Source organism: Trichoderma ghanense, assembly GCF_004382785.1.
Source record: "Trichoderma ghanense strain CCMA-1212 chromosome Unknown scaffold_5, whole genome shotgun sequence".
NCBI classification, from domain to species: Eukaryota; Fungi; Ascomycota; class Sordariomycetes; order Hypocreales; family Hypocreaceae; genus Trichoderma; species Trichoderma ghanense.
In genome coordinates, this window is record NW_027395668.1 from 671,769 (window position 1) to 690,564 (window position 18,796).

The 18,796-nt window shown below is 52.5% G+C and overlaps 4 protein-coding genes across 4 annotated transcripts; 2 read left to right on the plus strand and 2 right to left on the minus strand.

The window, feature by feature from the left end:
* Positions 1 to 4,550: 4,550 nt before the first annotated feature.
* On the minus strand, positions 4,551 to 6,584 carry CCMA1212_005172 (uncharacterized protein; the record flags this gene model as incomplete). The annotated part of the gene is made up of 1 exon (XM_073702446.1): positions 4,551 to 6,584. The coding sequence occupies one exon, from the start codon at positions 6,582 to 6,584 to the stop codon at positions 4,551 to 4,553; it is 2,034 nt and encodes a 677-aa protein (XP_073559154.1).
* Positions 6,585 to 7,372: 788 nt separating this feature from the next.
* On the plus strand, positions 7,373 to 9,228 carry CCMA1212_005173 (Trichodiene oxygenase; the record flags this gene model as incomplete). The annotated part of the gene is made up of 5 exons (XM_073702447.1): positions 7,373 to 7,583; positions 7,650 to 8,488; positions 8,570 to 8,680; positions 8,777 to 8,943; positions 9,057 to 9,228. 5 exons carry the CDS (start codon positions 7,373 to 7,375, stop codon positions 9,226 to 9,228), a joined length of 1,500 nt encoding a protein of 499 aa, XP_073559153.1.
* Positions 9,229 to 10,318: 1,090 nt separating this feature from the next.
* Positions 10,319 to 11,956, plus strand: CCMA1212_005174 (Secondary metabolism regulator LAE1; the record flags this gene model as incomplete). The annotated part of the gene is made up of 6 exons (XM_073702448.1): positions 10,319 to 10,426; positions 10,563 to 10,579; positions 10,662 to 10,744; positions 10,826 to 11,093; positions 11,208 to 11,670; positions 11,831 to 11,956. The coding sequence occupies 6 exons, from the start codon at positions 10,319 to 10,321 to the stop codon at positions 11,954 to 11,956; spliced, it is 1,065 nt and encodes a 354-aa protein (XP_073559205.1).
* A 281-nt stretch (positions 11,957 to 12,237) lies between these two features.
* On the minus strand, positions 12,238 to 18,149 carry CCMA1212_005175 (Ankyrin repeat domain-containing protein 50; the record flags this gene model as incomplete). Its single annotated transcript, XM_073702449.1, has 8 exons — positions 12,238 to 12,486; positions 12,539 to 13,149; positions 13,247 to 15,102; positions 15,153 to 15,731; positions 15,790 to 15,814; positions 15,868 to 16,269; positions 16,555 to 16,983; positions 17,042 to 18,149. 8 exons carry the CDS (start codon positions 18,147 to 18,149, stop codon positions 12,238 to 12,240), a joined length of 5,259 nt encoding a protein of 1,752 aa, XP_073559152.1.
* Positions 18,150 to 18,796: the final 647 nt, after the last annotated feature.

Sequence of the window (18,796 nt, forward strand, 5' to 3'; positions counted from 1 at the left end):
CTCTGCACTGACTGTAAGCTCTGAGGCAGCTCATCAAGCGCATCAAACACGATTTGACAGAAGTTATCGAAGGAGTCTTGCGCAATCTCATCCCTCTCCAGGTATACGAGCAAAACGTCGGCAGCTAGTTGTAAAGACGCGAGAATATGATGCGGGTACGGATCCAAGCTGATCAACGAGGAGAGTCCGCGGTTACCCTGTGTCCCGTCCTGATTGAGAGATACCTGGCACCTGAGTCCGAAGCTGATTGTGCTGAAGATTGCATGAACGGATTCGCGGCGAAGAGTATCGAAGTTGGGGACGAGATCCTGGCGCTCGATCGAGACGGCAATACTACACAGTAGGAGTAATCCCATATGATAGTGCAGCTGAAGAAGATCTTCAATCTGTTAAATTCCGAGTCCGCACTGAGGAGAATAGCATGGTAATAATGGACTTACAATAGCATAATCGGGCATCTTTGTTGAGGAACAAGACATGATTCTCACAGGTCGCCAAAAGTGGCTTGAATGTTCCATCAAAGCAGTCCAAAGCCTGGCCGATAAGTATTTGTAGCCTCGTAATAACGGACTCGTCGTAGCCATGATTGATCGCTTCTCGCAGGGCACCGATGATCTTCCAAGTGTATCCCTTCCAGGTCGATGCTCGATGGACGATATAGAGCGTAGATTGGCTGGTCGGAACAAAGCCATTCTGTCGCCATGGCTCTGTGCTTTCGTGGAATAGCTGGACCCGGGCTTTCATGAGACGGAAAATCGGCTCCTCTTCAAAGCCAAACACTCCACTGCACAGGATGGAAGGACACCCTCTGGTCATGGCCGAAGAGGTGTCGAACACGACCCCGGCCCAGTACATCATATTCTCGGCATGGATAAAGTCTTCGTTGACGGCGATGTGAGAGCTGGAACTCTGTCCATCACTTCGGCTGACAGAAAGACCTGTCCCGGAGAATCTGAGATCTCGTCGTTTCGCTCTCAGTCTGTGGATGTGGCGGAGCGCCATGTCGACGCTGACCTCGCCAGCGCTGTGTGCGTTTCTCTACATCCATCGAGACCGCCTCGCAAATTGGAGTGAGACCAAACAGATACAGAGCCAAAACTGTCTGGTAGCTCAGCTTGTAAAAAATGGACAACACTCTGGACTTGGCATTGTGCCACAGCCGATCGCCAAGCAACGCGAGTTCCTTGCTGTCTATTGCGCTATCCGTCACCAGCGGTAGCCAGCGCAGAGAGAATGCGTGAACTGAAGCGATAAGTGCTAGGCAGACATCTCGATCGCATCGTGGGCAGACACGACGAGCCGAGGCATGGATTTTGTTGCCTTCGCAAGCCGCCCAATCAAGGGAGACAACGAGCTGTAGCATCGTCAGGCTAGACATCTATCTGTTCATGAGTATCTGAAATCAACTGACACACGTTAGGACCACGGAGTCAACTCACATACCACATATGGACTGCAATCAGGCCCAGTCCAGAGCGTGAGAACAGGCTCAAAGATGAGGGTAAAGACCTTCCAGAGCTGATTGTGAAGAGCCACAGCCTCTGTCTGTCGTGATAGTTCGAAATTCGGTGGCAGACTGACGATGTGAGCACTGGAAGCTGATAAACTCGCTAATTAATTGACACCGTAAACATACTGCGAGCTTCTTTCATTCGCTGTCCCAGGAGATTGAGTGCGTGTAGCTTCATGGTACTGTAGTTCGCCAGAAGTTTCTGGATTACTGGTCACAGCCCCCGTAGCAGCCGTCCGGAAGCGATTGGAAAGCGAGCGACGAGACGACTGACGAGTCTGTGGCCTATCTACATCCCTGACAGCGGATGTTGCATTCTTGCTTGCGTGACTTTGAATCCACTGGAGTCGATTATCAATAACGGTTTGAAACCCTTGGTAAGCAACGGAAGCACCAAAACAGACCTCATATGTGCAGGGCACAGCCCGCTTCGAACAGTTCGTACACTGAACCCGTGCCGACGCGGCATCGGCATCCCCCGGCACTTGACTTCTCGAAGCGCGACGCTCGGAAGTGGCGAGACGGCGCTCCTGTAGCTGAGCAGCATCGCATGCGATGCGCGATTTGCGGCAGAGATCGCAGCTTGAGAACTGGCGTCTGCGTGTTGGCTCGGATCCGATGCCCCGAACCATGATGGGAACTATGGATGTTCTAGTTGGATTGGTTTGACTCGCCTCGTACGAGCCACTGAAAGACAACATGAAGTTACTAGCTAAAATATAGCGCTATTATAGGTTCAATTAGGTTAGGCCAAGTTATGGTTACTAAGGTATACGAGAGATCAAGTTAGCCGTGAGAACTATCGGGTGGCCAAGGCTATTCGTGAGCTGTGATCTCGGATCCGAGGCTGGCATCGTCGAGATTAGTAAAGGGTTCCGACACCACTCAAGCAATTGCATGTATTATTCTCCACGGGTATTTTCATGGTAAAAGTCACAGACTGACTATGAGAAGGCATATATATATATATATAAGGCTCGACGGTCCTTGACCATGATGGATAGCTATAGCATTGTTCACTGTTTTAGCCCCTAGAAATCAACCATCTTGATTTTGGCAATGTCTCTCCAAAACAATACTTTGCCTTTTGATGAATGGCAATCCATCCGAATCAAAACAACGGTCACTAGCCTATTTGCCCGCTTCAATGGCACCGGCCCAGCTGTTTTGTTGTTGCACGGATGTCCGCAGCATTCTGTACGCTGACCCTACACTTGTTCGCTGTTTTCAGACGTGTATATCCAGAACGGGACTGCTCTAACACACTACAGCTGATGTGGCATAAAGTAGGCCCTCTACTTTCTTCGAAGTATACAGTCATTTGCCCCGACCTACCGGGCATGGGCCAGTCAATGCTCAGCGAATCCGGAAGATACACTTCCGCAGCAGCAGCTGAAGCCATCATCGCATTGCTCGATTTCTTGCATATCGGAAAGGTGGCCATATTCGGCTATGATAAAGGCGCCTCAGTTGGATCCGTACTTGCCTGGAAGTACGCCGATCGTGTAACCTCTCTAAGCGTTGGCGAATATGCTCTCCCGGCCTATGGACACGAAATCATCCAGAATCCAGAGCCATCAAGGAACCTGTATGGGCATTGGTATCTCGCCCTCTTTACGATCCCTGAGGCAGCCGAGTTCCTCATCCGCGGCCGTGAGAAGGAGTTCCTCAACTGGTACTTCTGGCATAGTTCATATTCAGCTGGCGCAACAATATCGCTGGAGCACGTCGAGCGCTATGCCGCATCGCTAGCAAAGCCGGGATATCTGCGCTCCATGGCGGAGTTCCTCAATGGCAATATTTGGCGCGAAGTTGAATACTTTAAGCCGCTGAAGGACGACCCAATCCGACTTCCTCTGACTGTTCTTTGGGGAGAAGCCAGCATGGTGCCTGAGGAAGTCAGCCAAGAACTATGGGACCTACCGCAACTTCAGTCAAGACGGTTACTGTACCAAAGGCAGGACACTGGCTAGGTAGGTAAGCATCCAATTATTATTGCCTTAGAAATGATATTGACGGTTCAACAGCGGACGAGAACCCCAAGTGGCTGGCAAATTTTATCGACCAGAATGTTGACAGCTCCGCCGTCGAGCCGACTTTTGTCGATCTCAGTTATCTGGAAGATCGATTGACGATGATGTAGATTCTTCGTCCATGACTTGTCCGAGACATTGTCTCTTGGCCAAGATGGATTAAGCGAGTATCAGAGTACATACCTACTCTAGCAGCCAACCGGGAGGTTGATAACGAGTAGGGTATTACTAGCCATACATCTATAATGGTTTTGTACACTATCTTACTTTCTTATTGAATGAAATTTGGATTGGTCAATGGTTGTAGATTTTTCTTTCTCGCCTATAACAGAGAGAAGTGGAAGAAATATACCTATCTTTCAGAATCAAGTACTCAAGGCACGAATTAGAGCTCTGGGCCAACAAGGTCAATGGCAAACGACTCGATTGTACCTGCTACAAGTAATTGTCTCTCTTGGTGCTCGAATGATACGCACCGAATATACAAGAACAGAGCTCATTATACCACTCAGATGCTTTACCTACGGTATGCTTCCTACCATATGTAGAACTGTAAAGTGGATTTACCTCTTTATCACATGTATCTGGAAGCTAAGCCGACAAGAACACGTAGCGGTTGCTGTTGGTTCTATGAGCGAGGACTTTAACCCGTCTACCTGCGCGACGCCACAAATAATCTCGACAATTGTAGAATGCACCGCTTATGATGAATGAATCTCATTTAAGAAAAAAAAAATCACATAATTTATTGGAAAGAAAGCTCATATTGTCAATAAACGATACACGACGCGACCAAGACGAAATAACATTGATCCGGTACCGACGGACTGAAACAAAACAAAACGAGGCAGGCGGTAGCTGTCGATCAGCCGCGAGCTTCTAGCTGCAATCGTGCAAGCTCCCGCTCCTTGCCTGAGGTATCATCATCATTATCAACGTTGCACAAGATGAAACCTCAAGCTCAGGTACAACCAAGCCTTTATCACGACTTCACACATATCTCAACCTCACCACAAGGAACACTCTCCTCCGCACATGCAGTCGCTGCTCAGGTTCAGCGCACCTTCTCCAATCCGCTGACGCAGCTCGGCTGCTGACCGTCGCAGCTGTCCGCACAGCGACTGCGCAGCGCTGGCATACGCAACCTGCAGCCGTGCGTGAGCCTGCTTGGCACCGCTGCCGCCCGTCGCGATGGCTGCTAGACACTGGCCGTAGACGACCTCGCGGTCCGCGTGGCTGAGATGCGCCATGTCCCTGGAGCCGCGGAACCGAGGCAGCTCGCGGCTGCGCGCCCTGATGCCGTCCCTGATGCCGACGAGGCTGGCCGCGTCTTCCGCACTGATGCGGCGGTCACCACAGACGGACGCCAGCACGGAGTTGGCCTCGCACGAGCCCAAGGCGGCCACGCCAGGGCTGGAGCCGGCGCTGGAGCTGGAGCTGGAGCTGGAACAGGCACACAGATTGCCGCCGGTGCGCTCAAAGGTCGCACAGGCACTGCCGGCCACGCAGCCAATGTCGACGGCGCCGCGCGTGTCCCGCAGCACCACGGCCTCGAGGGCGTCACACACAATATCCATGCAGGCCGCCACACCCTCATATCCCGCCGTGGCCCCCACGGCAAAATAGGCGTTGTCGGCGCAGCCCATTCGCGTGTCGCTGCACAGATCGCCGGCGTCGTGCCCCAGCGCGGATGCAATGTACAGCCATGCCGGCACGGGCTCCTCCCAATCGGCGCCGCTGCCGAGCTCGTAGTGCATCAGAACGTCCCAGTGGGAGGCGTACACCCACGCGCGCAGCGTTAGGCCCCGGACAAGCCCGAGCGTCGACAGACATCCCGCGTGCCAGTCGAGGATGGTTGGCCACTGCACCACCAACTCCATGGTGGCAACCGTCCAACGGGCGAGGCTTGCATGGCGCGCGACGTCGCCGGCAAACGCTGTGAAGTCGCTGTCTCTGACTTTTCCGTGGTCTAGGGCGGCGAGGTAGGCGCCCAGAACCGTCACCTCCAGGCCGTCGGTCAGCGTGTTGATGTGGTTGTTCAAAAAGAAATAGTGCAGCACCACCGTCTCGACGGAGCCGCGGGCGCCCTTTGCCATTTCTTGGCTGGCTTTGCCACTCTCCTTCTCGATCTGGCGGCGGCCAGGCCCGGCCAACCACAGCGCGTCGGCAAAGATCTCGGGCGTCGCGCCCGCCCACATGCCACGCTCATAGGCCAGCTCGATTTGCTCTCTGGTGGGCACGCGTGCGCGGATGACCTCTTCGGACTTGGGAGCCGCATCGGAGACTGCGGGCGGCGCGGTGTTGGAGGCTTCATGCTGCTTTGTCGATGATCTGAGCTGTCGCGTCGAAACCGGGGGCAATTTCTTCTGCGTCTTGGCCTGTTTCTTGGTCACGCCGGCCTGGCGCGTCAAGGTGGTTGGCTTCTGGTGTTGTTGCTTGGCCGGCGCCTTGAGCTGCTTGGACTGTTTCTTCAGCGCCCCAATGGCGACCTCGATGGACAGGGATTGTGCCTGTCCGGACGACTCTAGCTTCCGATTGCCGCACGAGCACCAGTGCGCAATTGGACCAGCGTCGTCTTCGATCGGCCGGCTGCGCTTATACCCGCCGCTTACTTGGCCCTTCTCCACCGGTTTCCCACGCAGCTCCCTCGAGGCGAGATCCAGAGCCCAGGCGGCCCAGCCGTTCTTCAGGACGTACAGAGAGAGCATGTCACACATGTCCGCCCTGTGGGATTTGTCAACGCATGCCGGCGCACGCTCCACCGCTCCGTGGTGCACAACTCGTCCGGTGCCGTCGAGCCACCGCATCATGATGGTGGTATCGCGGCTGGCGAGCTCATCCCGCAGCTGTCGCAGAAATTTGCTTGGGAGAGGTCGCTGGAGGCCAGAGACACAACCGACGCACTTCTGCGCGCCATTCCAGCAGATGCTCATCCTACACGCCCGGCACAAGCTGATGTCCGACGTGTGAATGTCAATGTCACCCCATGACTGGCCGTCTGCCGGCCAAGAGGCGTGGTTGTTATCCTCCAGCTTCGGCATTTTCCCTCTCCCTCTCCTACTCTTGATATTTTCTTGGAACCGATGCCCTCAGTGCAAGGAGGCCTGCGATGTCTCGCCCCTTTTTTGCCTATGCCGTGATGTCTTGTGTTACCTTTTTGATTGGAAATGAGAAAGCAATTTTGCCATCTATATATCCTTTTTCTTCATCCCCGCTTGTCTGGGCGGAGCGGGAACGGGTCCCCGCTGGATGGGACTGAGGGCCCATGATAATCAGCTCACCGACCCGGGGTTACGGGTGCGCCTTGATCTCTCTTCATCCTTCCATTGGCCGGGTAATGGCATCATCTCATGGCTCCCTTGGCTCGCTTGCCATTTTCTATCATCGTTTTACGTGATATATGCGGTTGGTTGACAGCAGTGGGGGTTGACGGCCTGTCAGTCTGGATATCTCTTCCACGCGGATGAGCATGATTGGCCTCGGGGTAAGTGTTCACTTGACTCCGGCTTCCCACAGAACCGCTGCCACCGTCGCCTAGTGCAGTGTCTGCATTTATCACTCTCTACTGCAGCAATGCAGTCATTGCGGAGGATCTGGTTGGCTTCTGGCCCGGAGCTACTCCATTAGGCGCATATTATTGACCTTTAGCCACCTGTATCAAACTTGACGTGTATTTATTTGCCTCAACTGCCAGTTCTGTTTGCCGTCATTGATATCTCGACTAGCATTGCTGGATCCTGTTGGACGCCAGATGCTCTAGCCTCTCTTATCATCGGCGGCATTCTAGTTTCTAGTTGCTCTCATCTCATCGCCACCAATACTTCCCATCATGGAGAACGAGGTGCCTCGTCTCTGGCTAGCCTTAGCCGGCCTGGGCTTGTATCTCGGTGTCAGAACCATTTATCGCCTTTACTTCCATCCGCTGTCTCATATCCCCGGACCAAAGCTGACGGCATGCTCGCACTTATACGAGTTTTACTACAATGTCATTCGTCCGGGCATGTTTCTGTTCGAAATCGAGCGAATGCACAAACAATACGGTCAGACGTCTTTGGGCACAACTTCCCTTGAACAGGCATGCTAATGAGAGGCTTGGATGGCAACAGGCCCCATAGTGCGGATCAACCCACGGGAGGTCCATATCAGCGATCCAGACTTTTACGACGAGATCTACGCTTCCAGCTCTCGCAAGCGGGATAAAGATCCCAAATATGTCCCTACTTATGCCTTGCCCGGCTGCATGGTGGCGGCCGTGAGCCACGAGGAGCACCGGTTCCGACGAAGCATCTTGAAGGACTTCTTCTCCAGACGTTCCGTCGCCGAGCTGTCTGATTCTGTCAACGAGCGGGTGCAGAAGCTCATGAGGCGTCTGGAGGCGGACCGGCTCAACGGGACCATTGTGTCGCTTGACGATGCCTTCTCAGCGCTGACATCCGACATCATCACCGCGTACTGCTGCGGGAAGGACTGGGACTTCATCGAGGACGAGCACTTCCGCAGCGACGTGCGCAATGCTGCTGAGAATGCCATCGAATTCACCCACATCTCGCGCTTCGTCCCGTGGCTCGTCTACGCGATGAGCGCCCTTTCGCCACGGGCCATGGCCTGGATCATGCCGGGCAAGGCAAAGCTCTTCGAGTTCCTCGAGTCCTTCCTGGAGTACGGCCAGATGGAGTCCCATGTGGGCAAACGAAAGACGATGGTGGCCACCTTGGCCGATCCAAGTATCCCCGAAAAGGAACGGGACTACTATCGACTCCGGGACGAGACATTCGGCCTCCTTGCCGCTGGCACGGAGACGACTGGCCGGGTGTCAACCATTGCCGCATTCTATCTGGCCAGCGATAGCAGAGTGCGGGAGAAGTTGCAGGCGGAGCTGAAGCAGGCCATGCCCACGCTGGATGCCAGGCCAACATGGGTTGAGCTGGAACAACTGCCTTATCTGGTGAGTTGCAGTTCTTCACCCTCGGGACAATCGAACCAACATGCATATATGGACCCAGTACGCTGATTCACTTACCGCCAGAACGCCTTTATCAACGAGTCATTGCGGTTGGGCTATGGCATCACCGCTCGACTCCCGCGAGTAGCACCGAATGAAGCTTTGCGGTATAAAGAATACGTGATCCCTCCAGGAGTGAGTTTGACAAAACAGTCTGATTTATTGCGCTCTCTTTCCCCTCTCTGGCTTCTCCCGTCTAACCCACATTTTCTTTCCACGCGAAAAAAATAGACCCCTGTCAGCAGTTCCACATATTTCATCCATGGCAATGCCTCCATCTTTCCCGAGCCGGACACGTTCCGCCCCGAAAGATGGATCGAAGCCGCGGAAAGAGGGGAGAACTTGAAGAAGTACCTGGTCACGTTCAATCGGGGAAGCAGAGGCTGCATCGGTATCAAGTATGTCACGCGCTTCATTCTTTTTACGTTTCTCTTTACGAGTCTATTCTGTGCTCCATATGGGGGCACAGCTCCGCCAATATGTAACGCATGCAGCTGACTGACAGCATTAGCCTCGCGTACCTGGAGCTGTTCCTCACGCTTGCACATTTCGCCCGTCGCTTCAGCTTGGAGCTGCACGACACGGTGCTGGACGACATCCGCATTGTCCGGGACATGACCATGGGCGTGACCAGGCGAGGCGGCGTCAAGGTCTATGCCAAACTGTTGCCAGTCGATCAGTAGGCTGTCTGTCTGTTTGTCTGTCTGGCTGTTTGCTGGCGGAACCCTGAAGGAATGCGCGTGTTCCATGGCCAAAGTCTGCTCCCCTGACTTGGATTCTCTGCTAGACCGCGCAGCCCGGAGGTGCAAGATAGAGCGTAATTTCGGCGCACAAACACAGCAGAGCCCCAAGATTCCGCGAATCAAGGGGACAGTTTGGACACTCCAGCTACAAATTTGTAATTGTGATTTGTGCTTGATTGTGCTGCGTGACGGAAGCAGGCAGCCAGGTGGACCAAATTTCCTTTGGCTGCTGGGGTCAGTGAGTGACTGGTTTTGTTTGCTAACAAAGACGGCACGCAGCTCGTTTTGCTCCAACCCCTGGCATCATTAGCTAATCGTTCCCAGTCTCCCGGTTTTCTGGTCGAACACCATCTGAAAGGGCCAAGGAAGGGAAGTAAGACAGCCTGAGTGCCTCTCATTGGTTACCAAGAGAAAAAAAAGCCCGTCATCACGTCTCGTCTGGCGGTGTGAAATTAATTAGAAACGTGTGTGTCTGACATCCAAAAGCGGAGAGATAGAGGGACAGCAGTACGAAGTACTCGTACAGAGAGGCCGAGACAGACAGACAGACAGAGCTGCCTCTCCTGCCTCTCGGGCTGAACGACCACAGCCCCCGGACTCATTTCATTTCTTCCCCTTTCCCATCCTGTTTTTCCAACTCTCTTGCTACTCGCCCTTCCTGCTTCTTCGGACTTGCACAAGCCTGCTTTTGCCCGTGCTGACTCCACTAGCTGGCAGCTGAAGTCATCTCAAGGGAGAGCCTCTCCCCCCCCTGTCTAGCGGCCTTTTTGTCCTTCTCAGCTGTTTAAAACGGAGTGCCCCTTGTGGTGGTTTCGTTTCAGTTGCACTGTCGCAACGGTTTGAAACCCACCACCAACCAACAACACCATCAGCAGTATCCTCAACACCATCGTGGACATCACGAGCACCGCCGTATCATCGTCTTTGTGACGGCCACGTTCGTCTTCTTTGTCCCCATAGTCATCTTGGCCGGTCAAGCACCTGTCACCAGCAACTACCTTTGCACAGACAGGCTCGCAAGCTGCACCAAATGGGGTCGAACGGAAACCCCCCGGGTGAGAACTCGAATCGCAGTGGCCTTGTGGATCTCAAGAACTTCCAGTTCACCTTTGACTGCTCCAATTTCATCGAGCCCGATGTATGTGCTTCTGATCCGTGGCTGCCGGCCGTTGGCTACGGCCAAGCTCCAATTTCCCAAAGCTTTCCTTGCTTTGCGTGCATACTGCATCAACTTGAACGCCCCTACTTACTTATGTCTGCTTGTCATCGTGCAGGAATCGTTTGGACGAAAGTAAGCGGAACTTGGCATGAGAGAACCACTGGCCAGTGTTGTCGAAGCTCTCTAACGCATTCAATCTTTCTGCCCCCTTTAGAGACGACACTATATCCTTGTCCGAGAGCGTGCTGGACTTTCCCCGAGAATTCGGCCGCACATATCACGCCTACCGAGCAGGATGTAGGCATATTCTTGATACTACTCATCTTAACGAGGTCTCCATGCTGACAGCAAGCTTTCCTCCTGGTTTTGTATCCGCAGCATACGCCTACCCCAACGATATCCCTGAGCAGGAGCGTCTGGCGTTCCAGGGGCCCATCATCAAGAGGCTCTTCGGAGACAAGCTCTACTTTGCCCCGCTCTCGCAGTCGAATCCTCCGCGGTTCATCCTCGATGTGGCCACGGGCGTCGGCGACTGGGCCATTGAGATGGGGGACACGTTCCCGACGTCCGAGGTCATCGGCACGGACCTCTCCCCGATCCAGCCCGACATGGTGCCCCCGAACGTGAAATTCTACGTCGAAGACTCGTAAGTTGGGGCCCACCCCAGTCCAGAGGAGACAAAGAAACGCCTTGAGAACGAATCGGAGACAGGGAACGTTATTGCTCTGCGGCTAACCCCTCCCCCTTTTCTTTCAAGCAGGTCGGATGAATGGAACTACACGGACAAGTTCGGCTACATACACACGCGCCTGACGGCCGGCTGCTGGGGCAGCTTCGAGACGGAAGTGGCCCAGCAGGCCTTTGCGGCCCTGGAGCCGGGCGGCTGGTTCGAGTCGCAGGAGGTCGAGGGCGTCTTCGGCTGCGACGACGGCACGCTGGACCCGGCCGGCCCGATGTGCACCTGGCTGCGCGAGATGCGCGAGGCCGCCGAGAGCATGCAACGCCCGGCCGTGCTGGGGTCCACGCTCAAGGACGTCTTTGAGCGCGTCGGCTTCGTCGACGTCCAGCAGCGCATCTTCAAGATCCCGACCAACGAGTGGCCGCGCGACGAGCGCCTCAAGGAGATTGGGCGGCTGTGGGGGGAGAACTTTTCGCAGGGGCTGAATGGCTTTTCGATTCAGCTTATGAATCGCGTCTTTGGACGGAGTCCGGCTGAGATTGAGGTGAGTTTTCTCTTACTATTTCATACCTTGTCCTTCATTTCATAAAGTCGGCAAAGAAGGGGAGAAAGATGCAGCAACTCTTGGGGACAATTTACGCCCCTGTTTCAGATTGTTTTGTCCGTATATTTTTGCTGACTTTTTCTATTTCCCTTCTTGGAAGCTCCAATTGGTGAAAATCAGGGAGGAGCTGTCGAATCCGCAGATTCACGCTTACATGCCTGTTTTTGTCGTCTGGGGGAGGAAGCCGTATGTCGGGGAGCAGGTGAATGCCCCCATGAGTGACTAGGCAATGGGCACTCTGCATATATACGAGCATGTACGGGTTCAGCTTCTTCAAGAGCGCATTCATTATTGTCTAGTTTGTTAGGTCAGATGGCCATATGTAATGAGATAGAGCGTTGGATAATTATTAAGGTAATGCAGCGTGGTTTTGGTTCCGGGTAGGAGTAATAAAGAGGCGACTGTAAAACCGTACGGCGATTGCTCTGTGTACTATGGTGATATGTCATGACGATATGTGAAGGTAAGGCAATCTAGAAGTAGTACAATCTGTTCTATATGGCCGGGCTAGGTGTATCTACAACCCTTTTTACCCGCATCTATCACAGCAGCTCGGCCCTTTTTGCCAGCAACCCACAGTCCATCTATCACTGCTCCAGCATCTAATAAGTCCTCGGCAACTCCCGGATACCCGTCTTCTGCAGGACACTGCACAGCTAACTGACCATTGCGACTGGCGGCCCAGTCGGAGTCTATGTCTGCTCCAGCAGCCAAGAGCCTGCTGACGAGCCTTATACGCTCTCTTGCAGCAGCAACCTCTAGAGCAATTTCGCCATAGCCGCAGCTATACCTTGCGTTTGACGTTTACCCCAGCGGCCAATAACTTGTCCAAAATCACCAGGTTGCCGTTCATAGCAGCAGCCTGCAGAGCAGTTTGGGCATTTGTCCAGTCTGGGAGGGCATTGACGTCCGCCCCGGCGTCTAAAAGCCTCTCGACAACCCGAAGATGGCCATGTAGAACAGCATCTTGGAGAGCTGTGTTGCCCCAGTTAAAAGTAGGCCCCTTTGCGTTGACGTCTGCCCCCGCGGCTAACAGCCTTTCAACAACATCCTCATGTCCATGTCTAGCAGCAGCCTGTAAAGCTGTGCGGCTGCAATGGGTAGTTGGCTCTGCATTGACATCGGCTCCAGCATCCAATAATCTCTCGACAGTCTCCAGATGGCCTCGCTCAAAAGCATCGTGCAACGCATTTCGACTTAGATCAGAACTAGTCAAAATTGGGTCTATATCTGCTCCGGCTTTCAGGAGAAATCTGGCAATATCCAAGTGCCCCTTCTCAACAGCAACCTGCAGCGCAGTCCGACCAATCTCGTCGGCTGGATCTGCATTGATGTCTGCCCCATAGCTTAGGAGAAGCTCGACGATATCCATATGACCGCTTTCAGCCGCGCTCAGTAACGCAGTTTGGGCCACGATACCTCATGTTGGCGTCAGCTCCAGCGGCTAAGATCTTCTTGGCCATCTCATACTGTCCCATTTCAACCGCAGTGTGCAATACAGTCTGGCTACGCCCACCACGTGAGAGGACAACATTGACGTCTGCTCCCGCGTCCAGGAGCGCGTCAAAGACATCTTGTCGACCCTCTAACATTGCAAGCTGTAACGCAGAACTGTTGGGGAATATACTGCCTTTTGCATCGACGTCCAATCCGGCAGCCAGAAGATTCCGAACATCTCCTAGGGTACCATGAAGTATGGAAAGCTCTAGTGCACCAGCACCATCCACACCTGCGGCTAACAGACTCTTGATGGCATCTAAATCGCTGCTCTGCACTGCCTCTTCCAACTCTCTTGAACCGCAGGCACCCGCCGCTAAGAGCGTTTCGACAAGGTGATGGTCGCCGCGACGAGCGGCAGCTCGTAATACAGTTTCGCCATCTATACGAGCGTTCAACAGGTATTCGAAAAGATCCTGATCGCCGTTCCTAACAGCGGTTTTTAACAGAAAGTAACTTTCACCACCAGCGGCGAGGCGATCCTGAATATAGTTGGTGTCGCCGGTTTTCATGGCAGCTCGTAATAGGACCTGGCCATCGACCCCAGCGCCTCTGAGGCACTGGATGGCTTCTTGTTTGGAAGCTTTGATGGCGGCCTCTGATACAGGCTGAACATCCACACCAGAGCGTACGAGGTGTCTACCAGCTTCTCGATCATTGTTTTCGACAGCGGCTTTTATCGCAATCTGGCCATCGCTGACCGTTAGAAGATATTCGATTGCGTCGATCTTGCCATTCTGAGCAGCAGCAAATAATGCAGCTTGGGCATCCGCTCCAGCGGTTATAAGCCGCCTGAGAATGTCAAGCTGACTGTCTTTAACTGCTATTTGGCAAGCATGGTCGATCTCGAGGCCCGAGTCTTCGGTTTCCAGAACGGTATCAAGGAGTGTAATATCACCTTGACTTACTGCGTCGAGTAGCACTTGGTTTTTGTCGTCGGTTGTTGCTGCATTGGCCTGAATCAAGAATCGTACAAGAGCGTAGTGACGATAGTTGCAGCCCCATTTGAATAACGCCGTGTTGCTCTTATCAAATTCTCCTTCATCCCATGGCCTCTTCGCGAGGTCGTGCCCATCTTGTACCATTTCTTTCCATAAGCTCCATGTCTTGGACTTCTCTTCTTGAAACCGTGTCGTATGGAATATCCAGTAAATTGAGGCATATGTCAGGAAGGGATGTCCCACCGCCATGCTTTCACGCGAACCTCCCCCATTGTCTCCGAGTGCCGCAGCCTCCAAGGCAGTGGCAGCTTTCGAGCCTCCCCTAGTATCCAGATTAAACTTCCAAAGGGAGGAACACGAGGCAACCGCTTTCCACTGAGGCCTCAAAGCTGTGCCTGCCATGGCTATAGGCGGCATAGGTGGTAATGGTTGCTGTCGTCGGGCCAGAGTCTTTTTGAAGTCATTCAGGTTGAGATAAGTGACGCATATTTCACCAATGTAGTGATCGACGTCTTCGACCTTGATGAGAAACTGGTTATGCCGCCCCTCGTGGGACTTCTCGATGAAGAACTGCTGAACGCTCTGGTGGACGAATTGCACAGTTTGTAATTCCTCGTCAACTTGGACAAGGTTTTCACACCATGAACTGGTATGTTTCATTCCATTGGGACGTCTCTCCGGCGTCAGATATGGTTGTGCGATCTCGAGGAAGACGACTTCGCTTAGCTGATCCAGGGATAGAGGCTCCCTTGCGGCGGCAACCCATCGAAACATCCGTTTTGCAATATCTTCGTTTCTGCGAGAGATGATTCGGTCAAGTACCCGGTTGAACGTCTCTTCTAGGTCCTTGGGTAGATTATGAATGGCTCTTCGGATGTCGTCGTCACATCGCTGCAGGGCGAGCTCATCAATTTGAAACGATACCCATAGAAACCTGAAAAAGTCAGCGCATGATCGCTATTCTCGTGCTGTCTGATCACTCACATGCCGTCAGCCCCTTCAGTCAGCGCGGCTTTGATATCTTCAATAAGACTCAAGTCTTCGACTATGAGCTCTTCGCTCTGTAGTTTATCCTGGACTATTCCCTCGACGTAAGTTGCAATATCAGCTTGCACTGATGAGCATTCCATGGAAAGATGTTCGTCAGCGATCGTAAATGTGGTTTGTATCTCTCTTGAGACACTGTCACGACTGGCGAGGAAAAGTTTAGTGTTTCTTTCAGTTGCTAGGACTGAGGAGAGGATTCCTAGAAGGTCACCTCTATCTTGCTTGCTGCACTCGTCTATCCCGTCTATGGCGATATAAAATGTCTTGAAGGATGCGGCTGTTTTTCGTAGTAGTACGAGAAGGTCTTTTAACCCAGATGATAGGCTGAGTATCATCCGTTCTAGAGAGGATTCGATTTCTCTGGAGGGCCTTGACGCATGAAGTGCTTGTTGAATAATCGACTTTAGGATAGTTTCAGCATTCAGAGATTGCTGGTCATCGAATTGTATGATGAAGAAAGAGACAAACACGTCTGACCTCCGCTTGTCCGTCAGGAGTTTATCGATCAAACTTGCCCTGGAAAATGCTGTTAGAATCCGCCGTACATAAACAAACGCTTGCATCGGCTACTAACGTGAGAATCGTCTTGCCAGAGCCAACTGTAATCAGTCAGAACAATCGTCCCCTCGGCTGCAGCGTTCCGGCAACTTACTCTTTCCGGAGCACCAAAGAAATGGGCATTCAGAGTCATTGAGCCATCGATCGAACTCGCGTGTTTTGAACAGCCATTCCAATGTGCCACTATATCGTTTCCGACGACTTTGTTTAAGAGGAGTCACATAGTCATGGGTCGATAAAGAGTCGAGTAGCTGTTGCCTTCGCTCCATGGCTCTCCTCCTGTCGACTTCCGACTGCAACTCCGCAATCATAGCCGAGTTGTCGTTGTCTTGTGAAAGCAATCTTCTCAGTTTCTGGCTTTTCGAAGACTTTTTCTGACATAAAGTCTGGAGCTGGCGATCCTGATGATGTGCTTTTGCTTCGGCGAGAGCGATTGCTGTATTGACGTCTGTGCTGTGGAGTTCCATATTAACTGCATGCTGCTGAAGTTCCCGCTCTAACGGACTCCATATATGTGCAGTTATGTGTCTTGGCCCTTTTTCCCTGTTAGTATCGACTAATCTATAAATTTGTTCATCACAACATACATTGTTGGGAAGACTATACTGCATTCTTGCAGCAACGAAGGAACGACGCAAAGAAGCTGCAGAGGGATTTCTGTAGCTGGGCTGATGTCAAACAATGGACATGATAGTCTGTACGGCGTGGGAAAAGACGACCAAGATCCATAAAGTTCCTGGAGGCCCTTTCGTAATATGACATTCTTTGAATGGCGTCTGACCTTTATTATTAGCGTCATTGCAACAAAGAGGAACCAAATGCGGTACCCATACGAGCATTGTCAGCCGCACGATTCCCCATATGAGAGGAGCAAGTCCATTGTGTGCCGAACCCAGCGTTTCAACGACGGCGGAAAAGTCTCTAACAGACTGTAGAAGAGAGAGAAGTCTACTGGCAACACTGATTCCATTTCTGTTCCTGTTAAGCAAGTCAAGCTCAGCAGTAAATATGAGCACGGCATCCACATCTGGTACGTTTCTGGCTTTTCTCAGCTCGCAGCGTTGTTCAGGAGTAAGTATCGTTTGGAATTCTAGAATTGCGTCTTGTAACACTTTAGTCCCGTTCGGCTCCGAGGTAAATGAGGTTGTGCTCTTGCTAGTGCGTGTTAATTCAACATTGGTAGGAAAGAGGCGGCGTTGCTGACCAGGCTCTATGTACTTTCAGGTTAACAGAGTCGTTCCATCTCTTGGGACAAGCTTCAATCTTACCAGAGCTAGGAGCGGGCAGTTCAACCTCATCTGTTATAGTATATCGTTCCAGCATAGCTTTTACCACGGCTGCTGCCGTTGCCGCTGCAAAGGGCTGCCAACTTTTGTTTTTGTGGCTATCAGAATAGTCACAAATGCCCTTGACGACGATACAGGGAGCCTCGTCCCAAAGTCCTGCGCCTTCCATCTCAAAAGCGACGATGTTGTGCTGTTTGGCGATCTGGTCCCGATGGACTCCAGACTTCATGACCGTGTCTGCCGAGGCCACACGCCCGATGTAGATTTCTGGACGCTGCGCCTCTTCCATGTCGAGGTATCGTTTTGCTTCTAGCCGCTCTCGAGAAACGAGTTGTTTCTTGTCGCAGCCCACCTCTGCACAGGAGGACTGGGCAGCCTCGTGGCAGAATCTTTCAGCTCCATTACAGCATGATCGATCCTGATGCTTGTGACGATAGGCTGCCGCGAAGAGTTTATCTTCAGTGAACCCCGGATATTGGTAGCTCCGTCGGTAATGCCTCATCTCCGCCGTCTGTTGTAGAACTCTCAAGTGTCTGGCGGTGCTTTTCCGTAGGTCTTCCATACCCATCTCGGTTTTGAAGTAGGCCAACAGAGTGCGGATATCCTTATTTGGCATGTTTTGGGAAGCATAGAGGGCGCCTTTGGGGACAAATTCACCGGGATACTGTCTGCCAAAGTCGTACTGAACGACGGCCTCGCCAATCACCACGTCTCCTAGCAGCGCTTCTTGCGACCCAAGGAAAGGAACTCCGCCGCAGACTCCTACAAGGAACGCAATCCTCAGGCTTGAATAGCTCGTCCGCAAACTAGCTGCCGAGCCAGCAACTGCAGCTTTGCCCATGTTTGGTAGAAGCATGAGGACGACGTTGTGCATGCCAATCCGCCCACTGCGATACGTGTTGACGTCCCCAGAGGTTCGTCCATACTGCCTATCATCCTCGTCCCAGAACTCATCGATAAGAAGGGTGGCAGCATCGTACTCGAGCGGTAAAGCACAGATAATTGCAATCTGGAAGTCCTTTCGGTGAGAGGGTCGATGACAGGCAGCTTCAGAGCCAGGCAATGAAGGATCAGAAGAACAGAATGACATATTGGCCGAAGACGGGTAGCGGTGATTGCTTCGATAGAAAGCCCCGCTCAATCAGCAGGGAAAAGCGAGGTCGATCCAGCTGCTGTCTTGCATGACGAGAGGATTGGGCAAGTTTGACCCGAGGCACCGAAACGCTCGCATCAGATTCTGGGGCGCTTTTGCGGCCTGTATGATGTCAGACAAGTAGATAAAAACACATTTTCAAGGCAATCACGATGGACTCGAGAAACGACAAGTGATGGTTTGAGGCGGTCGATGAGTTTTTAGGCATCTGCGATGGCACTCGGCCTCAGTTATCATGGGGGCCTTATTGGTAGGTGGTTGGCCGACCAACAACCTGCAGGTCTCTTCAAGGCCGCAAATGGGGGTTACCAATCTTGTGCTCGATCAGGGACACCTTCTTCTATAGGCAAGGTAGGTAGGTGACCTACCAGGGATACAAGCCGTTATGGAGGGTGAAGAAAAGTGATTAATACAATGATAGGAAAGCTTTGCGTACACTGTGCCTACTAGAAATGCAAGCTTTTGTCAAGACTAGAATAACATAGTGATAGTAGCAGCAACTTTTCTTTCCTACCTACCTTACTTTAGATTACAGCGCTGATGAAAGTACAACGTAGGTATGCAATTTTACTGGTTTGCTGGAT